We start from the raw sequence: 20,442 nt of genomic DNA, 5'->3' as shown, positions 1-20,442 counted from the left end.
TTATTGGCACTAGATAGTTTTATTTATTGTTTTAAACAGCTCTTCCCGACAGCAAGTTTTCTTTCAAAGGGGAAAGATTAATCTAGTTTTGGAGAACAAGTTAGCAGTCTACATTGAGCTGTAAAGCTCTAGACACAACCAGAAATACTAAAACACTGTACTGATATCCTATGTATCATTGATATTGCGGACGCTAGAAGGAAGAGAATTTTGACTAATGCTGTATTTTCATCTTTTGTTTCTGCAAACATGTCTAGACTTTGCACCCGACTGACACTCTAAACACTTTTCTGGAGACAATGATGGGGTGGATTTTACCCTCTTCCAAAATGTCCTATTCTGGCATATGTCCTGTGTAGCTATAGTCATCAGGGGTCCTTCACTACTTATTCAGAGTCAATAAGACACAGAAAAGTAGTAGGGAAGGGGGCTTTTGTTCCCTAGGAAATTGATTTTTTTTTTTAATTTACAAACTATTTCTAAATACAATAGTCACGAAATTGTGCATACAAACTAAAATCTTCAGATATGATACTAAGCTTAGTAACCAAATGTATACAATAAAGTGCACACTTCATAAAAAATTATTCAAATTTACCACAACCTGTCATAAGTATACTACATTTGTTTAATACCATATTTAATACCCTTTTTTAAAAAAAATACTAGCATTGTACAAAAACAAAATCACAATTGTATCCAATGTCTAGACATAAGAAATATCACAGCCTGAGAATGTGTTACATTTTTAATCCACAACACATGGTGGATGAGATCTCTGACAAGTTTTCTGCCAAAACAAAAAACAACCAAAACACAAAACAAAAAACAAGAGTGGGTTGATGAGCTTACTGCAAAGTTATTCAACGTTAAGACAAGCAAATAAAGCAGCAGAAAAAGATTAAACGATGTAATAGATATGAGAGTATGAAAAACTTAGGATATCACTCAACTAAAGCAAAAATAAAGGTGCAATTACAATGTGGTGGAGGGCTTATAGAAAAATACTGACATACAACAGACTTTGTGCACAAGAAAAGCAAAAGAAGCCTTCAAAAAACTAAACAGCAAATGCACTGTTATCAGAAAAGCAGCAGCAATGTATTAGTTAAATATATACTGTTTACCACAGACCCAGAACGAACACCAATCTTACCCTGTGGATTCCTTTCAATACCATGATCCTGACCCTATTTAAATATAATTATTTATTTGATCAATGCAAAGTAATGCACATTGGAAAACATAATCCCAACTATACATATAAAATGATGGGGTCTAAATTGGCTGTTACCACTCAAGAATGATCTTGGAGTCATTGTGGATAGTTCTCTAAAAACATCCACTCAATGTGCAGCAGCAGTAGTCAAAAAAAGCTAAAAGAATGTTGGGAATTATTAGGAAAGAGATAGGTGGTAAGATGGAAAATATCTGATTGCCTCTATATAAATCCATGGTACCCCCACCTCTTGAATACTGTGTGCAGATGTAGTCGCCCCATGTGAAAAAAAAAAAAAAAGATATACTGGAATGGAGGTGGTTTGAGCACCTGATAAAGGATGCCCCTGGGGAGGCTTCCTTTGGAACTCTACCAGGCATATCCCATTGGGAGGAGGCCTCGAGGCTGACCCACTAGAAGATGTAGGGATATCTCCCGGGTAGCCTGGGAATGTTTGGGAATCCCCCAGGAGGAGCTGGAGTCTGTTGCAGAGGAAAGGGAGGTCTGGTTCTCCCAACTCTCCATGCTGCTGCTGAGACCCTCACCATAAAGGAAAGAAGCAAGAAGAATTGGAAAAGGTACAGAAAAGGGCAACAAAAATGATTAGGGGTATGGAACAGCTTCCGTATGAAGAGAGATTAATAAGACTAGGACTTTTCAGCTTGGAAAAGATACAACTAATGGGGGGATATGACAGAAGTCTATAAAATCATGACTGGTGTGGAGAAAGTAAATAAGGAAGTGTTATTTACTCTTTCATAACACAAGAACTATGTGTGAAAAAGTATTTCTTCACACAATGCACATTCAACCTGTGGAACTCTTTGCCAGAGGATGTTGTGAAGGCCAAGACTATAACAGGGTTCAAAAAAGAACTAGATACGTTCATGGAGGATAGGTCCATCAATGGCTATTAGCCAGGATTGGCAGGGATGCAAAACCATGCTCTGAAGTGTCCCTAGCCTCTGCTTGCCAGAAGTGGGAATGGATCACTTGATGATTACCTGTTCTGTTCATTCCCTCTGGGGCACCTGGCATTGGCCACTGTTGGAAGACAGGATACTGGGCTAGATGGACCACTGGTCTGACTTGGTATGGCCGTTCTTATGAGTGACATCTCAAGTGGGTGGTGTTTGTCCGTGGACCAACCTAGGAAGAGTACCACTAATTTTTCCTTTTTATACCTAATCTATTCCATGGTCTTCCAAAGAATGCCCAACAGAAAATGTAATTTAAACACCCTTTAGCTTCCACTTCAGTTTAAACATTGTAAGTCCAACAGTGTAACAACCTTATAGCAAAGAACATACATGTTTGGAGACATTCAGCAACTCTACAACAGGATAACTTCTATAGCATCACAATCAATTAGGGCTCTAATCAAAATGCCATCACTGTTTCTTGTGGGGGAAAAAAATCTTCGTGAAGTAAAGAAATTGGAGTTTTCTGTTACATATTCTTAATATCATCTCACTGAAACATATACTATAAACAAGCTGTAACTGGAAACAATTGTCAAGGAACATTGCAAGAGAAAAAAAAAATTCTGAGTTAAGGTGGCACCCTGTTTATGGCTCAAAATTAACAGATGCATCTGCCCAGCATAATTTTTTTTTTATTAAATTTTTTTTTTTTTAGTATGTGACCTGCAGAGTAACAAACTCAGTTGTGCTGGTATTTTTTGTCTCAGCTACCCCAACTTTCCTACATACCATAGTCCACTCATGCCCCTCCATCCCTACACGTTCCAACTCTCCTGTGCTGATTCCCACCCCCACCCAAAGCAGTTTTCCACACCTCACTCCTACATTGCTCAGTTGTGCTCACGATTTTGACAAGTTACATTTTGCAGCTCACAGAATACAAAGAATAAAAGAAATCAGTAAAGTGGAGTTACATAACAGACAATCAAGGAAGAAGGAAGGGTGGGAAGGTGCATAAGAATAAAAAGTTAAGAAAATTTAAAAGAGGCATAGGGTAGAAACAGAACATGAACATGTGACTGCTCTGGTCTGAAATACAAGTTGTTTTTTCAAAACAAAAGAAAAAAGTTAGTTCATACATTACTGCTCCTTCTTGGGGGAAAATAAATGATTGGAAAGATAAGCAGTGGTAACCACAGCAAGAGAATGAGAAAGAAGAGCCAAGAAGAGATGATCACAGCCTGAACACCATTTATGTAGTGGAAGAAGCAGCATACCATTCCACTGGAAAACATCACTGTGAAGAAGGAACAAAACCTGGTTGTCAGGGGTTCTCAAAATTATACTGAATTGTGATTTTTACCTAAGTTTAAGGAGCTGACGGATTTTTCAGTAACATATGAGCAAACACTCATTTTAGAATTCTGATATTTATTTAACCCAGGGGTTGGCAACGTTTGGCACACAGACGTCTTGGCTCAAACTAGTTTTGTTAAGATGAAAATAAATTTGAATCAAGGGCCCCATCATTAAAAAAACCATACAAGTTCCCTTCATGTGTAAGCTTTTAGCTTGAGCACTGGTGATCTCAAATTGTCATAATACTGCAAGAGAGTGAGAATCAAGGTTGTTAGAGCCCAAACAACTTAGCCCTCGGTAAGCTAAAACCCACACTTCAAATGCACCTGGAAAACTGAAAAGCAAGTTCAGATCAATGAGCACAGGTGCAATGTGATCCTTACAAGACACTATTAAAGCAACTGGTAACTGCACTCTGTGCTAACTGGAATTTCTGGTCTTCAATTATAGTACAGAGCAGAATTCATTACAATAATCTATTCTGATATGACAAAGGTGTGAACAACAGTAGTGATCATAATAAATCATATAATACCGAGCTCTCATAGCCCATTTTCCATCAGTAGATCTCAAAGCACTTCACAATCTTTTATGTATTTATGCTCATAACACCCCTGTGAGGTAGGCAAGTATTATCCATGTTATAGATGGGGAACTGAGGCACAGAGAGGCAAAGACTGTCTACACTGGCACTTTTGTTGGCAAAACTTTTGTTGGTCAGGGGTGTGAAAAAAAACAAAAACAAAAACACCCCCAACCGACAAAAGCACTGGTGTGGACAGCACTATGTCAGCAGGAGATGTTCTCCCAATGATATAGCTACCGCCGCTCATTAGGGGTGGTTTAATTATGTCAGTGAGAAAGCTCTCTTCTGCTGGCATAGACTGGCTACATTGGAGACCTTACAGTGGCAGCAGTAGAGCTGTGCCGCTGTAAGGTCTGTAGTGTATACATAGCCTAAGTGATTTGCCCAAGGTTACACAGAAATCTGGGGCAGAGCAAGGAATAGAACCCTATCATCCAAGCCCTAGGCTACTGTCCTAACCACGGGACCATCTTTCCTCACTCTCATCTAGAAAGAAAGTTATAACCTTGTTGTTAAACACAGATGAGGAAAAAATAGCTGTTGGGCACTCCTGTTATGTGGACTTCCTGTGCATCTCAGGATCCAAGGTGGCCCAACACACAAACCTAAGAACACTTGGTACTCCTGGGGAAATTCTCTGCCAAAAAATTAAAAATTCTGCAAAATTATATATTATGTCAAAATAACACTATATAATCATGCCAATTTCAATTATTTTGGGAATTTATTTTAAAATACCTATCAAAAAGTATGTCTGTAACAATACAGACAACAAAAAAGATTCAGGAAATGTTTTTAGACAAATACATTCCTTACTAGGCATATTAATACAGAACTTTGAGTAATAATACATTTAAACTATCTACTAGAAAGTAGATAAGGAAGTGTTGTTTACTACTTCTCATAACACAAGAACTAGGGGTTATCAAATGAAATTAATAGGCAGCAGATTTAAAACAAAAAAAGAAAGTATTTCTTCACACAACACACAGTCAATCTGTGGAACTCCTTGCCAGAGGATGTTGTGAAGGCCAAGACCATAACAGGGTTCAAAAAAGAACTAGATAAATTCATGGAGGATAGGCTATTAGCCAAGATGGGCAGGAATGGTGTCCCTACCTTCTGTTTTCCAGAAGCTGGGAATGAGCAAAAGGGGATGATCACTTGATGATTACCTGATCTGTTCATTCCCTCTGGGGCATCTGGCACTATTCACTGTCGGAAGATGGACCTTTGGTCTGGGCTAGATGAACCTTTGGTCTGACCCAGTAGGGCCATTCTTATGTAAACTACAATACAGAAACATATTTCCTGCACCCCTCAGAAGCAGTGCAGAAGCTTGGGGGAGTCGGGGGTAACAGAGGAGCTGACGGAAAGGGAAGTAATTGCTGGGAAGGAGCCTGGTAATGAACCTGGAGGGTTGTTGGGTGTGTGTGGGAGAAGTATGGAACAGGGGTTTTTTGGGAGGGCGGGGGGGCGGAGGGGAGGAGAGGGAGACACATGACTGTTAGGGATTTGGAAAGCCTCCCTCATGCAGACCTTGGCTGACCCCTAGCCTCTCCTATTCAGTCAGGCACATCTACCCCTGTCCCCGTGTCCCTGCACCCCCCTCCCTCTATCCCCATGCACCCCCCTTCCCCATCCTCATTTGTCCCTGTAACCCCAGTGATCCCCTGCCCCCATGCACCTCCACCCCCATTGTCCCTGCACCCACACTCTGCCATCCCCTGTCCCCATGTGGCTCTGCACCCCCATTCAGCCCCCGCGCACTAGCCTTTTTGAATCCCAGTCTGTGTGACTCCCCAGCAACCCAGTGCACCCCACTCTATCTGTCCCCACCATATCCAGTGCCTCCTCACCTGGCCGGACACGTGGGCAGGGCGCTGTGAGGAATGCAGCCTCTTGTCCTCCCTATCAGCTGCTGACTGCTAGGGCCAGTGAGCCAGCTGCCCTCTGTTCTGGCACCATAGCAGCCCCTGGTGAGCAAAAGGCGTAACTGCAGTGCCTCTCTGGCAGAATGTATTTTCTGCAGAGAAAAAAAATCTGCAGGGGATGTGAATTCAGCACATGCACAGGTAACAGAATTCCCCCAAGAGTAACTTTGCTAGTATCTCCTTCAGTTTAGGAAACAGATATAAATTTGACTACTTCCACTGGTGCTTCCCCTGCACTCCTAATCCAACCAATAACCTGTTTTATCTGGACCGAGCTTCAGTCAGCTTACTCGTCCAAACTGCTGTCTCTGTTCAGGAAAACTGATGCACTGTCTAGGCTAGTGGTGGGCAACCTGCGGCACGTCAAGGTAATCCACTGGTAGGCCGCAAGACAGTTTGTTTACATTGACCGTCCTCAGGCACAGCTGCCCGCAGCTCCCAGTGGCCGCGGTTCGCCGTTCCCGGCTACTGGGAGCTGTGGGCGGCTGTGCCTGTGGACAGTCAATGTAAACAAACTGTCTCACGGGCCGCCAGCAGACTGGCCTGACGGGCCACATGCGGCCTGTGGGCTGCAGGTTGCCCACCACTGGTCTAGGCCCAGTGAAAAATGATACTGTCATTCATCACACTGAAAGTGGTGTAGCTTAAGCCACAAGGTCTTATTATCTCCCCAATGGCTCTGTAACACAAGTTGAACAGGAGTGCCAGTCCAGAACTCTGCAGTATTCTACAGGACAGCACTCTTGCTATAAATGAGAAATTGATCAAAACTACCCTCTAGATCTGTGCTGACAAGCAAGACCCAAGCCACCTAAGGAAAATTGTCTGTCATTACAAGGGCTCGTAGATGTCAACAATGCCCCAGAGTTCGTAGTTTCAAAGACTAGGAATGCAGAACAATCTGCATAGATACTAGATTTTTGTCTACACTAGAAAGAGCTAAACTAGTGTGATCGCTACACTATTCATACCATAATCAGGCATGGAACTCTACCAACATTGCTCCAGGAAATCTAAGGTGTCTTGAGATTGTGCAAGTTGCTTTGCTGCAAACATCTCATCCGTCCCAAAAATGGAGTTAAGACAAGGTAACAGTTAACAAGGTTCCTGCACAAGGGCTTAATTTTAAAAGATGCTAACATCATGCCCTCCGAAATGTTGATAATCTCATCCATCAGCACAGTGCAGCGACCTAAAAACAAAGGAAACAATAGTTTGCACATGACAAGCTTGAAATCTCTACCCTCATGACTTCAATCCTAACAATACGATCTAGAATATATCAAGCTGCATGCCTAAAGCCAGAAACAACTAGAAACAGTATCACTATCATGAAAATCACAGTCCTTTCCCAGACTGCAAACACTATAAAGTATACACTAAGTAAAAGACTTTGTAATCTAATAATTGCAAAATGAGTAAAGTTATTCTGCATATTAAATATAGAGGAATTTCTTGAGAAGTAATTTGTTTATATCTAGCCATGCTTCTTATTGTGCTCTATTCTGAAGAAAGACTAAATTGTTCCCAAAGCTTCTTGAGAAGGAGACTGCATACACACGAGCTTCTTCTACAGGAACAGCGTCACCACCCAACTTCTCGTCTGTAAGAGCCTACCCTAACCAATCTTGTTTCTTTCCTCTTAGTGTTGGAGCAGATTCTGTTTTTTTCTCCATCCTTGATATTAAGTGGGGTATGAATTTTTTACTCTGCAATTAGGTTTCAGCTTTTGGTAGTGGAGTTCCCCCAGCTTGGTCTGCAGCAAGGGAATTCTATTGGTAAAGAGGAAGCTTTCTCCCTCCCCCCCCAGAAATCATTTTTGTTGGGAAAAGGAGTAGCAATATAATTCTGTGGACTACATGGCTATCTTTCTGACTATAACAGGTACTTATCTGGAGCTTAGCCAGGGAGAACCTATTTCAGGCTGTGGCCCCTGTAAACTTCCTCTTCGGATAACTAATGAGTCAGGTAAAAGACTCTTCCTCTTCATTAGTACAAACAGGGACCTGGGTCTGATTAGTTATATCATCCTCTCCCTGACCTCATTCCCATAAGCTAGATTGCCATATGTGCAATGGTAGTTGCGTATGTGTCTCACTCTCAGAAGAGGGTGAGGGTCAGTCTTGGAGTCATTCTAAGATTGCAGGAGAGACATCAATATGCTCTTGAAAAAGGAAGCAGCAACCACAGAAGCAATTTTTGGACCGGATATGAACCAAAATGTTTGTCTGCAAGGTTCCTGAAGTTAAAATCTACTACATTTTATAATGCAATTAAGTATCAGATGGGAATCATGTCTCTGAAATGATGACTACAATACTTTTGTAATTAACTTATTGATATCAAACATTGTCTTTGGCATGGAGGTTTGTTGAGTTACCTTGGGTGCTTGCTTACATTGCAGGTATTACTGGCATAAGCAGAACAATGCTGAAAACTTCACATTCTCAGACTAATGAAATAAACTACACTTCTAAATTCAGCTATAAGGATTTTTGTACGTAATTCTGGACTGGAATTTGAGAAGTTTGGGTTCAATTTCCGGGCTCTGACATAGGCTTCCTGTATGATCTTGCACAATTCACTCAAGCCTTGTGTAGACTACAAGTTTCCCATTCTCAACAATGAGTGCAGATGTAATGGTACTGAATATGGGTTAACTATAAGTGTAGATCAAGGACAAACAGTATTCAGCATTTCATAAGAACATAAACATAAGAACGGCCGTACCGGGTCAGACCAAAGGTCCATCTAGCCCAGTATCCTGTCTACCGACGGTGGCCAATGCCAGGTGCCCCAGAGGGAGTGGACCAACAGGCAATGATCAAGTGATCTCTCTCCCGCCATCCATCTCCATCCTCTGACAAACAGAGGCTAGGGACACCATTCCTTACCCATCCTGGCTAATAGCCATTAATGAACTTAACCACCATGAATTTATCCAGTTCTCTTTTAAACGCTGTTATAGTCCTAGCCTTCCCAACCTCCTCAGGTAAGGAGTTCCACAAGTTGACTGTGCACTGCGTGGAGAAGAACTTCCTTGTATTTGTTTTAAACCTGCTGCCTATTAATTTCATTTGGTGACCCCTAGTTCTTGTATTATGGGAATAAGTAAATAACTTTTCCTTATCCACTTTCTCCACATCACTCATGATTTTATATACCTCTGTCATATCCCCCCTTAGTCTCCTCTTTTCCAAGCTGAAGAGTCCTAGCCTCTTTAATCTCTCCTCATATGGGACCCGTTCCAAACCCTTAATCATTTTAGTTGCCCTTTTCTGAACCTTTTCTAGTGCCAGTATATCTTTTTTTAGATGAGGAGACCACATCTGTACGTAGTATTCGAGATGTGGGCGTACCATTGATTTATATAAGGGCAATCATATATTCTCAGTCTTATTCTCTATCCCCTTTTTAATGATCCCTAACATCCTGTTTGCTTTTTTGACCGCCTCTGCACACTGCGCGGACATCTTCAGAGAACTATCCACGATGACTCCAAGATCTTTTTCCTGACTTGTAGCTAAATTAGCCCCCATCATATTGTATGTATAGTTGGGGTTATTTTTCCAATGTGCATTACTTTACATTTATCCACATTAAATTTCATTTGCCATGTTGTTGCCCAATCACTTAGTTTTGTGAGATCTTTTTGAAGTTCATCACAGTCTGCTTTGGTCTTAGCTATCTTGAGCAGTTTAGTATCAAAAAACAAAGGCTAAATCCTTAAAGCCCTTAATCTCTCTGTGACTCAAACCTCATCTGTAAAATAAGGATTGTGATGTTGCACTCCATATGTTTTATGGAAATATGTTTATAAGTGTGAATATGATGTAACTGGAATATGCTTTGTGCAAAAGGTCTCTTGTAAGGTATCATTACAAAGCTTATAATCTACTGAGTGTGTTCATCCTATTCATATGAATGTATCATTCTTATATCTGAAGCTAGAAATATGAAAAAAGAACAGGAGTACTTGTGGCACCTTAGAGACTAACAAATTTATTAGAGCATAAGCTTTCGTGGGCGACAACCCACTTCTTCGGATGCATATGCATCCGAAGAAGTGGGTTGTCGCCCACGAAAGCTTATGCTCTAATTATTTGTTAGTCTCTAAGGTGCCACAAGTACTCCTGTTCTTTTTGCGGATACAGACTAACACGGCTGCTACTCTGAAACTAGAAATATGAAGTATTACTCTGAAGTCCTATTGTAATTATGCAAAGTGTGGGCCATTAATGGTGGTTTAGAATCTTGATGACTCCCATTGACCAGGACAATTGGTTGTAAATGGCTCTTTACTTGTAAGCCTTCCTGTGTTCACGTGAGTCAGGCCAGAAAGAATGGAGGCCTGGGATCTCACAGGACATGTGACCATGTTACCTGGTACTGGAATTCATCTTAAACCTGGTGCTTTGCCATTTAGAAGGAGGGGTGGGGACCCAGAGAGACAAAAGATTCCCGCCTTATGCCAAAGCTATAAAGGGGGTGGAACAGAACAAAGGGGGCTGCAGTCATGAGAAAACCCCTAGTTACCACCTGAGCTGGAACTAACAAGAACCGTACCAGGGAAAGTATTGGGCCCAGACTAAGAAGTCTAGTCTGTGAAAGAAGCTTACTGGAACATCTCTGAGGGTGAGATTTACCTGTAGTCAGTTTCATAAATGTATTAGGCTTAGACTTGCGTGTTTTGTTTTTATTTTGCTTGGTAATTTACTTTGTTCTGTTATTACTTGAAACCACTTAAATCCTACTTTTTATACTTAAAATCACTTTTGTTTATTAGTAAACCCAGAGTAAGTGATTAATACTTGGGGGAGCAAACAGCTGTGCATATCTCTCTATGAATGTTCTAGAGGGCAGACAATTTATGAGTTTACCCTATATAAGCTTTATACAGAGTAAAACGGATTTATTTGGGGTTTGGATCCCATTGGGAGCTGGGTGCTGGAGATAGGTGACTTGCTGAGCAGTTTTTGGTTAAAGTCTGCAGCTTTGGGGGCGTGGACCAGACCTGGGTCTGCGTTGCAGCAGACTAGCGTGTCTGGCTCAACAAGGCAAGTTTCTGGAGTCCCAAGCTGGCAGTGGAAAACGGGCTCAGAGGTAATTGCAGCATGTCAGGTGACAGCCTCAAGGGGGTCTCTGTGACCGAACCCGTCACAGGGATAATGCTCTCCTACCTCACAGGAGGTCAAGAAGATACATTCATTAATGTCTGAGGTGCTCAGATACTATGATGATGGCCTCAACTAGTATTTAAGATTGTAATTTCATAGAATCAGAATTTACTAAGAGCTTGTATAATACAGAACTGAGTTAAATAAGTGTCGCTCATTTATGAGCTCGAGACATTTCAAATTTTAGCTGCCACATTTGCATATGTAATGACTTGGGGGGGGAAGAGAAGGGCAAAAGAAGACTATACAGATACAATAGATTTCATCTAGTCCAGAAGATGTTAGGAGCATTTGCCATAAAAGACATTATATATATTGCAGTAGTACCCAGGAAGCCCAGTCATGGGCCAGCATCTCACTGAGCTAGGCACCGCACAAACAAAGAAAGTCCCTGTCCAACAAAGCTTACAATTTAAATATAGGAGAAGAGACAGCATTCAGATACAGACAGATGGGGGGGCACAAGGAAACAATGAGAGAATGCTAGTCAGCACGATGGACAGCAGTGTCAGCATACCAACTTCCTAATCATTTGTCAAGACCCTGATAAGCTCCCTGTGCTGGACACTTTCCAGACCACTATGAGGGGATCCATATGCTGGATCCCAGAGTCTGAACAGAATCACTTGCCCCTGGTTTGGGATTCCTACACACACACATTCAGGGTGCAGATCGTCTATCTAGCACTCCATCTTAAGAGTTTAGGATATATGGCCAACGGCCCAGTACTCTGGAATCAGTGCTGAAACTGGGTTACAGTTTAACTATCTCAGGTGGTACAGGACAAGGTGAAGCATATAACACATACAGCCTCTCCACAGGACTCTCACACAGCACTGTTCTTTCTTTAATAGCGTGAGAAATACACAGATCTATACAAAAATAATAAACCCTATACACATGTCACTGCCTCAGTTTCCTCAGTGCTCTTTGGGCATTATTTGGGTTGTGGTCAGTGTCATCTGGGGTCATCCAAAGTCCTTCTGTTGTAGTGCATGGCTTGGGCTCTGAAACACAGAGCGCCTTCTCTCTAGTTGGCTTCCTCTAACCTTGGCCAATACATTCCCTTCCCCTGTCCTGCCCAACCTTCCTGTATCTCGCCCCCAAGTTTATATGCCCCTCTTCTACACCAGGCTTCTTTGTTCTGTCTTTAATAACTTTTCACTGTTCCAAACCTCCTCCCTGCAGACCAACTTAGCCAAATTGATTTCCCAGCTCAGGCACACTCCTTAACGCAACTATTGTGTTGTCAGAGTGTAACCGTTAAAGTTGACAACTCTCCATTGTCCTTGGTCTGGGGAAAACATAGCCCTTACCAGCCCATGGTGGTTTCCACATTTACACAGAGGTGTTCAGTGATACAGCAATTTTCATAGTATCAACCATAATTCATAAATTGTATGTAGGTTCCCCAAATCACCATACCACTGTCAAACTGCGGTAGTTTTTGTTTATATTTATGTTTGGAGGGCATCACAGCCAAGGAGAGTTTTAAGAAGAAATCTGAAGGAAAACAATGAAGTGGCTTTGCAGATGTCTGTTGGGAGCTCCTCCCATGCCTGATTGGCAGCATGGGAGAACAAACTAAGGTGCCTTTTTGAGATACTAAAAAGTCACCTAATTTCTTCAACAGACTAAGCATTTTACTGTACTGACTTTTTGAATGTTTGTTTGTTACCCAACTTGCCTACATTTCATTTCTCTCAAATGTCATCTGAAAAGACTATGCCATTACTTAATATATAAGATTGTTTTGTTTTTCTTAAAATAAAAGGGGAGTTTTTGAAAGTCATAAATGCTGAGTAAGAATTCAGAAAAAAATTGTGTCTAGCATAAGGAAGAGGACTGTTCAGTTTATCATCTTTTACTTACCCCAATTATAAGTACACCTCTACCCCGATATAACGCGACCCGATATAACACGAATTGGGATATAACACGGTAAAGCAGTGCTCCGGGGGGGGCGGGGCTGCGCACTCCGGTGGATCAAAGCAAGCTCGATACAACGCGGTTTCACCTATAACACGGTAAGATTTTTTGGCTCCCAAGGACAGCATTATATCGAGGTAGAGGTGTATCACTAATTCCAGTTAATTTGAGCAATTTTGAATATTCAAGACAAATACATCAAATTGAAATGAGTTAAAATTTTGTATCACTACAGACTTGTTTTAGGGTTGAAGCAGATTACTTTAAAAAAAAAAAAAAAAACTTTTAGTTGTAAATTAAAACCAGTTTCCTTTGAAACATGGCATAAAACCTGGTATTACTATCTATACCGATGACAAAAAGGTAATGAAGACAATAGAGCAGAATTGATTTTTGGTGACTGTAGCCAAATTATACTGAAATTAATGAAGATTTTAATCCACTAGTCTAGCCACTCAGATTTTATGCAGGCAATGAGAACAATTAGGTCCATGAAACAAGTAATCATGCTCCTTACAAAGAGTAGCAAATACCAACATCTCAAGTGTGGCCTGATACCAGATTTTTAAGACATATGCACAAATAAATTTACACTTAAAATTAGGAAATTTGAAGAATGTCATACGGCCACTTTATTATGATCATAACACACAAAGGCCCCAATCAGGATTGGTCCCCATTTTGTTTAGCACTGTATAAAATCATATGAAGACAGTCTCTGCCTCAAAGCACTTAACTAATTTGACACTTTAAGTGGGTGCAACAAAGAGGAGGAAGAGGATATGGGAAAGACCTGAGTAACAGTAATAAGATGAAGTCATCCCACACAAGAAACTTGGACAACTTGATGGTTCCAAATACTTCATTATTTCAATTTTTAAAATATATGGGGACAGATGAGGGGTGAGAATAATGGCATTAATAAAAGAGGAGGAGTTAATAAACATAAGGGAGGAAGAGAGAAGGATGGAGAGAGAGCAAAAAGGACAGTGGAGGTTGAAGGAGAGAAGTCAGGGCATTCAGCTAGTCAACAGATAATTACGCCCAAAATTCAAACCATAAAAGTTAGTCTGCAGACTGGCATGTGAATGTGCCTCACCCTTTGCCCTACTTCTGCAAATGGTGCTACCGGAACCTGACTTAACCCCCAGAAGTGTTATCTTTCCCAGCCCACATGGAGTTTACTGGTGTTTGGAACCCCAAGTGGGGAGTTGTGTCCCTGGAGGCAGGGCTTAGGGGTGGGGGGGGGAGGGAAGGAGGAGGAGGCAGCAACGTTTCTAATGTCTGAATAAATAAAGTGAAATAGGAGGGGGTGGGGTCCCAACGAACATGATGTACCAGGGTCCCAAATTGCTCTAGAGCAGTGGTGGGCAACCTGCGACCCATCAGGGTAATCCGCTGGTGGGCCGCGAGACAGTTGGTTTACATTGACCGTCTCTAAGCACGGCCACTCGCAGCTCCCAGTGGCCGCAGTTCTCGGTTCCCAGCCAATGGGAGCTGTGGGTGGCCGTGCCTGTGTACGGTCAATGTAAACCGTCTCGTGGCCCACCATCGGATTACCCTGACAGGCCGCAGGTTGTCCACCATTGCTCTAGAGGGGCCTGCCTGGAAAGGATTCCCCCTCATCAAGTCACAACAGAGGGGTGGCTGCACCAAACTGAAAAGGGGATCCTTGCCTAGGCACCCTGTGTGCATTGGTTGATCCAGGCTTGATTTCTGTTGGCGCGACTGCACTCATTGACCCTAGCTAAAGCCACCCCTGCTATTCAGGCAAGAGACTCATTCTATATTTGCACAGGGCATACATAGCATTACAGGGCATTGAAGTTGGAGACTCATTGCGGTAGCTGCCAAAGAATATTTTTAGATTTATTTGTAATCTCTACTCCTTAAAGGTGCCAACTCTATTAGTGACAAAACAGTTATTACTAAGATTATAGAGAAAGCGGTTGATGGAAGAATTACAATGAAAAAAAGTAAATTTTCATACAAACAAGAAATTTGCATTCCTTTAAACTGCATACATAATGGATACAATCAACATTATACCAAACAATGACCTACTTTGTTTCCTTACAGCTATTCTCTTTATGTTTAATTCCACATAATTCTTAATTTGTGTATTCCTTTAATCCCACTACCAACACTATTCCCACACACACAAAAACAATGCATTGCTATTAGGGCTGTCGATTACTCGCAGTTAACGCATGCGATTGACTCAAAAAATTAATTGCAATTAATCGCACTGTTTCAAATATATCTATTTCAATTACAACACAGAATACAAGGAGTACACTGCTCACTTTATTGTTGAATACAAATATTTGCACTGTAAAAAACAAAAGAAATAGTATTTTTCAATTCACCTAATACAAGTACTGTAGTGCAATCGCTTTATCATGAAAGCTGAACTTACAAATGTAGAATTATGTACAAAAAAAAATCTGCATTCAAAAACAAAACAATGTAAAAGTTTAGAGCCAGTAAGTCCACTCAGTCCTACTTCTTGTTTGTCTGAGCGATTGACTGAACAAGTTTGTTTACATTTCCAGAAGATAATGCTGCCTGCTTCTTGTTTACAATGTCACCTGAAAGTGAGAACAGGTGTTTGCATGGCACTGTTGTAGCCCACATCGCAAAATATTTACATGCCAGATGCACTAAAGATTCATATGTCCCTTAATGCTTCAATCACCATTCCAGAGGACATGGATCCATGCTGATGACGGGTTCTGCTCAATAACAATCCAAAGCAGTGCGGACCGCCGCATGTTCATTTTCATTATCTGAGTCAGATGCCACCAGCAAAAGATTGATCTTTTTTGGTGGTTTGGGTTCTGTGGTTTCCGCATTGATGTGTTGCTCTTTTAAGACTTCTGAAAGCATGCTCCACACCTCATTCCTCTCAGATTTTGGAAGGCACTTCAGATTCTTAAACCTTGGGTCGAGCGCTGTATTTATCTTTAGAAATTTCACATTGGTATCTTCTCTGCATTTTGTCAAATTTGCGGTGAAAGTGTTCTTAAAACGAACAAGACGTGCTGGGTCATCATCCGAGACAGCTATAACAGGAAATATATGGCAGAATGCGGGTAAAACAGAGCAGGAGACATACAATTCTCCCCCAAGGAGTTCAGTCACAAATTTAATTAATGCACTATTTTTTTAAACAAGCGTCATCAGCATGGAAGTATGTCCTCTGGAACGATGGCCGAAGCAAGAAGAGGCATATGAATCTTTAGCACATTTGGCATGTAAATATCATGCAACACCAGCTACAACAATGCCACGTGAATGCCTGTTCTCACTTTCAGGTGACATTGTAAACAAGAAGCAGGTAGCATTATCTTCTGCAAATGTAAACAAACTTGTATGTCTGAGCAACTGACTGAACAAGAAGTAGGACTGAGTGGACTTACTGGCTCTAAAGTTTTACATTGTTTTGTTTTTGAATGCAGATTTTTTTGTACATAATTCTACATTTGTAAATTCAACGTTCATGATAAAGAGATTGCACTACAGTACTTGTATTAGGTGAATTGAAAAATACTATTTCTTTTTTTTTTTTACAGTGCAAATATTTGTAATCAAAAATAAAAATAAAGTGAGCACTGTACACTTAGTATTCTGTGTTGTAATTGAAATCAATATATTTGAAAGTGTAGAAAACATCCAAAATCATTTAAATAAATGGTATTCTATTATTGTTTAATCGTGATTATTTTTTTTAAATCGCTCGACAGCCCGAATTGCTATTAAACAAAAAGAGACCAGCAACCCTACTCTCCAAAAGCACTTGCACAAACTAGAGCTGTCTTGGTAAGGGATAGGAAAGCAGCTTTCAGTTTTCTTTTAATATATGTTTTAAGTGGGGGGGGGGGAACAGTTACCTAAACACAACTCAAACATCCTGATCAAAACGTTAAACAGAACCCTCAGATGTCAGCAACTAAAACATATTTACCTTTTCTATTATAATTCCACTCTGAAGTCTGAATAAAGTCCCTTTGAAAATGCAAAGGTCTGTTTATCACAATTTGCAGGAAAACTTCACCAGCATATTGATAGAAACAAAAAGATCAGTAGAAAGGAAAACCTATTTTCTCATATCACCTGTATTGAACGTTTTTATAAACAAATCCTCTTCAAAATTTTGTTTTTTAACTCTGATTGTTATTCATCTTGTGAACCCTTAATATGCACAAGGAAGATGCCATGAGAATTAAAAAGCTAAAGATGGTCTTACTGCAACTAGACCTCTAAGGCTTGAATCTTACAGAAATAAAGGAGAAATGCTTACCATTACAGCAATGTTTTACTCTGAACATACACTGCTCAACATAATATTGCCAAAAAAAAAAAATGTAAACCTCACCACAAACTTTTGGCTTTTTGAGGAAAGGAAAACTTAAGAACTGTTCAAACTGTTTGAAAATAACTAAAGAAAGCAAAAGGCTCACTGACTCTGGAAAGCCATTTATATAAGAATTTACTGCAAGCTCTGAAATCAATTAGAAAAAGATAATATCAGTGGTAACTAGCAACAGGAAATATAGAATATAGGTAGTATTTTCTTTTCTCCACCATAGGTATTTGAAGTGATAAATGAATAGGCTACTGATGGGGTAATTTAACAGGAAGGTAGTTCGTTGCCATCAAACCTTAAATAGCTCAAGGAAGCTTCCAAGCTTGGTTGCACATTTGTAATGTCGACCAAAACTGGGCATAAACGCGAATTTTATCAACTTGCAGGCATCACTTTCTCTAAATGGTAGTAGATATCGTTGCAAGAAGCAACATATGCAGCTACAAATACACAAGTCCCCATGCAATGGAAGGGATGGAGAGAAGGAGCCTAAGTGACTGAGGTATCTTGGTGGGGGAGCACGGAGTGTAGCCCGATGACTGAGTAAACCGGTTGTGGGAGGTCTTGCGAGAGAAAAAAGGTGTGTGATACTGTGTGTAGCCCAGTGACCTCCCGAGCCAGCCCAGGGGCGAGGGGAGCGCGCAGCCCAGTGACTGCCCGAGCCTGATGGGGGGAGGGGGTGGAGATGGCGTTAAGGGTGTAAACTGTGACTGACTGACCCGGGTGGTCACCGAGCCGGCACTGGGAGGGCGGCGGGGGCCTCACCTGAGAGAGCTGCCTGGGGTTGGGGCAACCGAAGAGCGCGGAGCTGGAGCTGAAGCTGATGGCCCCTCTGCGGCTGAGGACATGCTGCGGGACCGGCCTGTCCAGGGGCAGCACCGGCAGCTGGTAACATACTTCCATTGAAGAGCCTCTGCGCTCCGAGCCGCGCCAGGGCACCGGCCGCCGCACCTGCCTCCGCCGGGAATCGCCGCAGCGCAATGGGGGGGGGGGCGGCAAACGTGCCAGAAGAGCCAAACCCCGCAATTAAAACACAGAGGGGCCCGGCTCCGCCTCACCGCCCTCTCCCCCCGGCGTCGGGTCTGGCCGCCCCCCCCCCCTCCTCTGCCCCCAAGAGTCGCGTCTGGGCAGGCCGGTTCCTCCCCGGAGCCCGCAGGGGTCCTTAAGCAGCAGCAGCCGCCGCAGGGGGGCGGGGAAGCGGGGCCGGCAGTTGAGTGCTGTCAGGGAAGGAGGCGGCGAGTCCCGGGCCGAGCACCGCAGCGCGGCCGCTGCCTCCCGCTGTCTCTGCTGCCGGAGGGAGCCGCTGTCGCTGCTAGCCCCGCAGCCGGGCCGTCCGGGCGCCTCTCATGGAGGTGGGCGCTGGTGCCCGGGGGGCCGCTTTGGGTGAGACACACTCGACACTGCTATTGTCCAGCACGAGGAGGCGGCGCGCGCTCCTGGCGGGAGGGGCCGGGGCGCTGCGGTCCCGAGCGAGCGAGCCGAGGGTGGGGGTGGAGCCCGCGGGAAGGAGGGATCCTGCGCCCGTGCCGCCCCCACTGAGAACAGCCCCGAGCGCAGTAGCCCAGGAGGAGGCACGAGCCGGACGGACTCTGTGTGTGCGTGTGTGTATGTACGCGACGCGCAAGCCCGGCCGGCTCCACGCAACCCGTCATCACGTAACGGCGAGGGGGGGATGTTTTGGAGGCGAACGGTGCGGTCCGGGCCAGTTCGTCTCTCTTGTGCGCCTGCGCGATATTTTCGCGCCTTGGAATCTTTTTGCCCTGTTAAGGAGGGTTGCAAGTGGAGCGCGCGCCTAGCCCCTCCCGAGCGCAGCGTCTGGGCCGGTGCCCCATTGGTGAAGGGGGAAGAGAGACAAGAACGTTTCATGCACGTGGTAGCGGCCCTTCTAATCTCAGCCCAGGCGCGCGCCTGCTCTCGACGTGCGGCCCAGGCCCGAGTTCGGGGGTGTGACGTTAGCACGGGCAGCGGCTCCACGTTAGACCCCCCCCACCAGGCGGGCATCAGGCTGCCAGCCAGATACGGGGCAGCTCTGTTCTGCAGCATCTCAAGCCTGTCGGATTCCAGTGGGAAACAGCAACCCGCTGAGCTGGGAGCAGGAGCTGCAGGTGCTGCCCTGGCAGGTGACCATAGGTCCTTGTTTTCTGGGGACAGTCCCTGACTGAGGTACTGTATCCCTAGGCAAACAATGTCCCCAGAAGAGTCCCCGGTTCACAAAACTTGTCCCCGAATACTGTTGTGATGTGAATACCCTTTCATATGTTGGTTATTTGGTTAATATGTCCAATGCATAAATAGTTAGAAATATCCAGAACATTTCTATTGTTATTATTACTATTAGCTATGATATAGATGGTACAGCACTATTGCAGTTGCCATAGCTACGACGATGGCTGAATGCTGTATGACATAGAACACAATTGAGATTCAGTGTAAAGTGAAAATGGAGTTGTCGAAAAAGCATAAATGCTGCTTTAACAACCCAGCTTCCAAAGGATTTTCCATATTTATGACCAACTGGAAAAGAAACATCAGTATTATATTCAATATGCTAGGCAGTATTTTCCATTTTGAGTGGAGGCAGGACATCTATAAAAGAACAGGAAGGTGCCATTAAACGCAAAGCTGCTCTGACAGCACATGCTTGTTCAACTTCTGTTACCAAATTTTTTCACAAAAGTTGAGCAAACACAGTGAGTATGATTTTGCTTTTCCAAGAAGGAGTATATGCATATCATACTATTAGACATAACACTGGTCTACAATTTTTGAGAAGTCGTCTGCTCCAGAGATAAAATGTGCTATTTATTATGTATTTTGATGTGCTGAATTCAAATATGACAATTAAAACAACTGATTGGCTACTGTTTCTAAGATATTTAAGTTTTTACATTTTATGTCTATGTATATTGTGTAGATAGTAGAGTTTTAATCATAAATTGTAATCCT

At 42.7% G+C, this 20,442-nt stretch overlaps 1 protein-coding gene across 1 annotated transcript in view; it reads right to left on the bottom strand.

The window, feature by feature from the left end:
- PDE7A (phosphodiesterase 7A) overlaps window positions 1–18,399 on the bottom strand; it is a 120,089-nt gene extending 101,690 nt beyond the window's left edge. Inside the window, exon 1 of the mRNA XM_065399480.1 lies at window positions 18,262–18,399. Coding sequence (XP_065255552.1) covers window positions 18,262–18,399 — 138 coding nt within the window. The remainder of the gene's footprint in view (window positions 1–18,261) is intronic.
- Between the last annotated feature and the right edge of the window lie 2,043 nt (window positions 18,400–20,442).

The sequence above is a fragment of the Emys orbicularis genome, chromosome 2 (genome assembly GCF_028017835.1).
Source record: "Emys orbicularis isolate rEmyOrb1 chromosome 2, rEmyOrb1.hap1, whole genome shotgun sequence".
Classification (NCBI taxonomy): Eukaryota; Metazoa; Chordata; order Testudines; family Emydidae; genus Emys; species Emys orbicularis.
The sequence above is the reverse complement of the archived record's forward strand: the minus strand, read 5'-3'. Positions and strand labels throughout refer to the sequence as shown.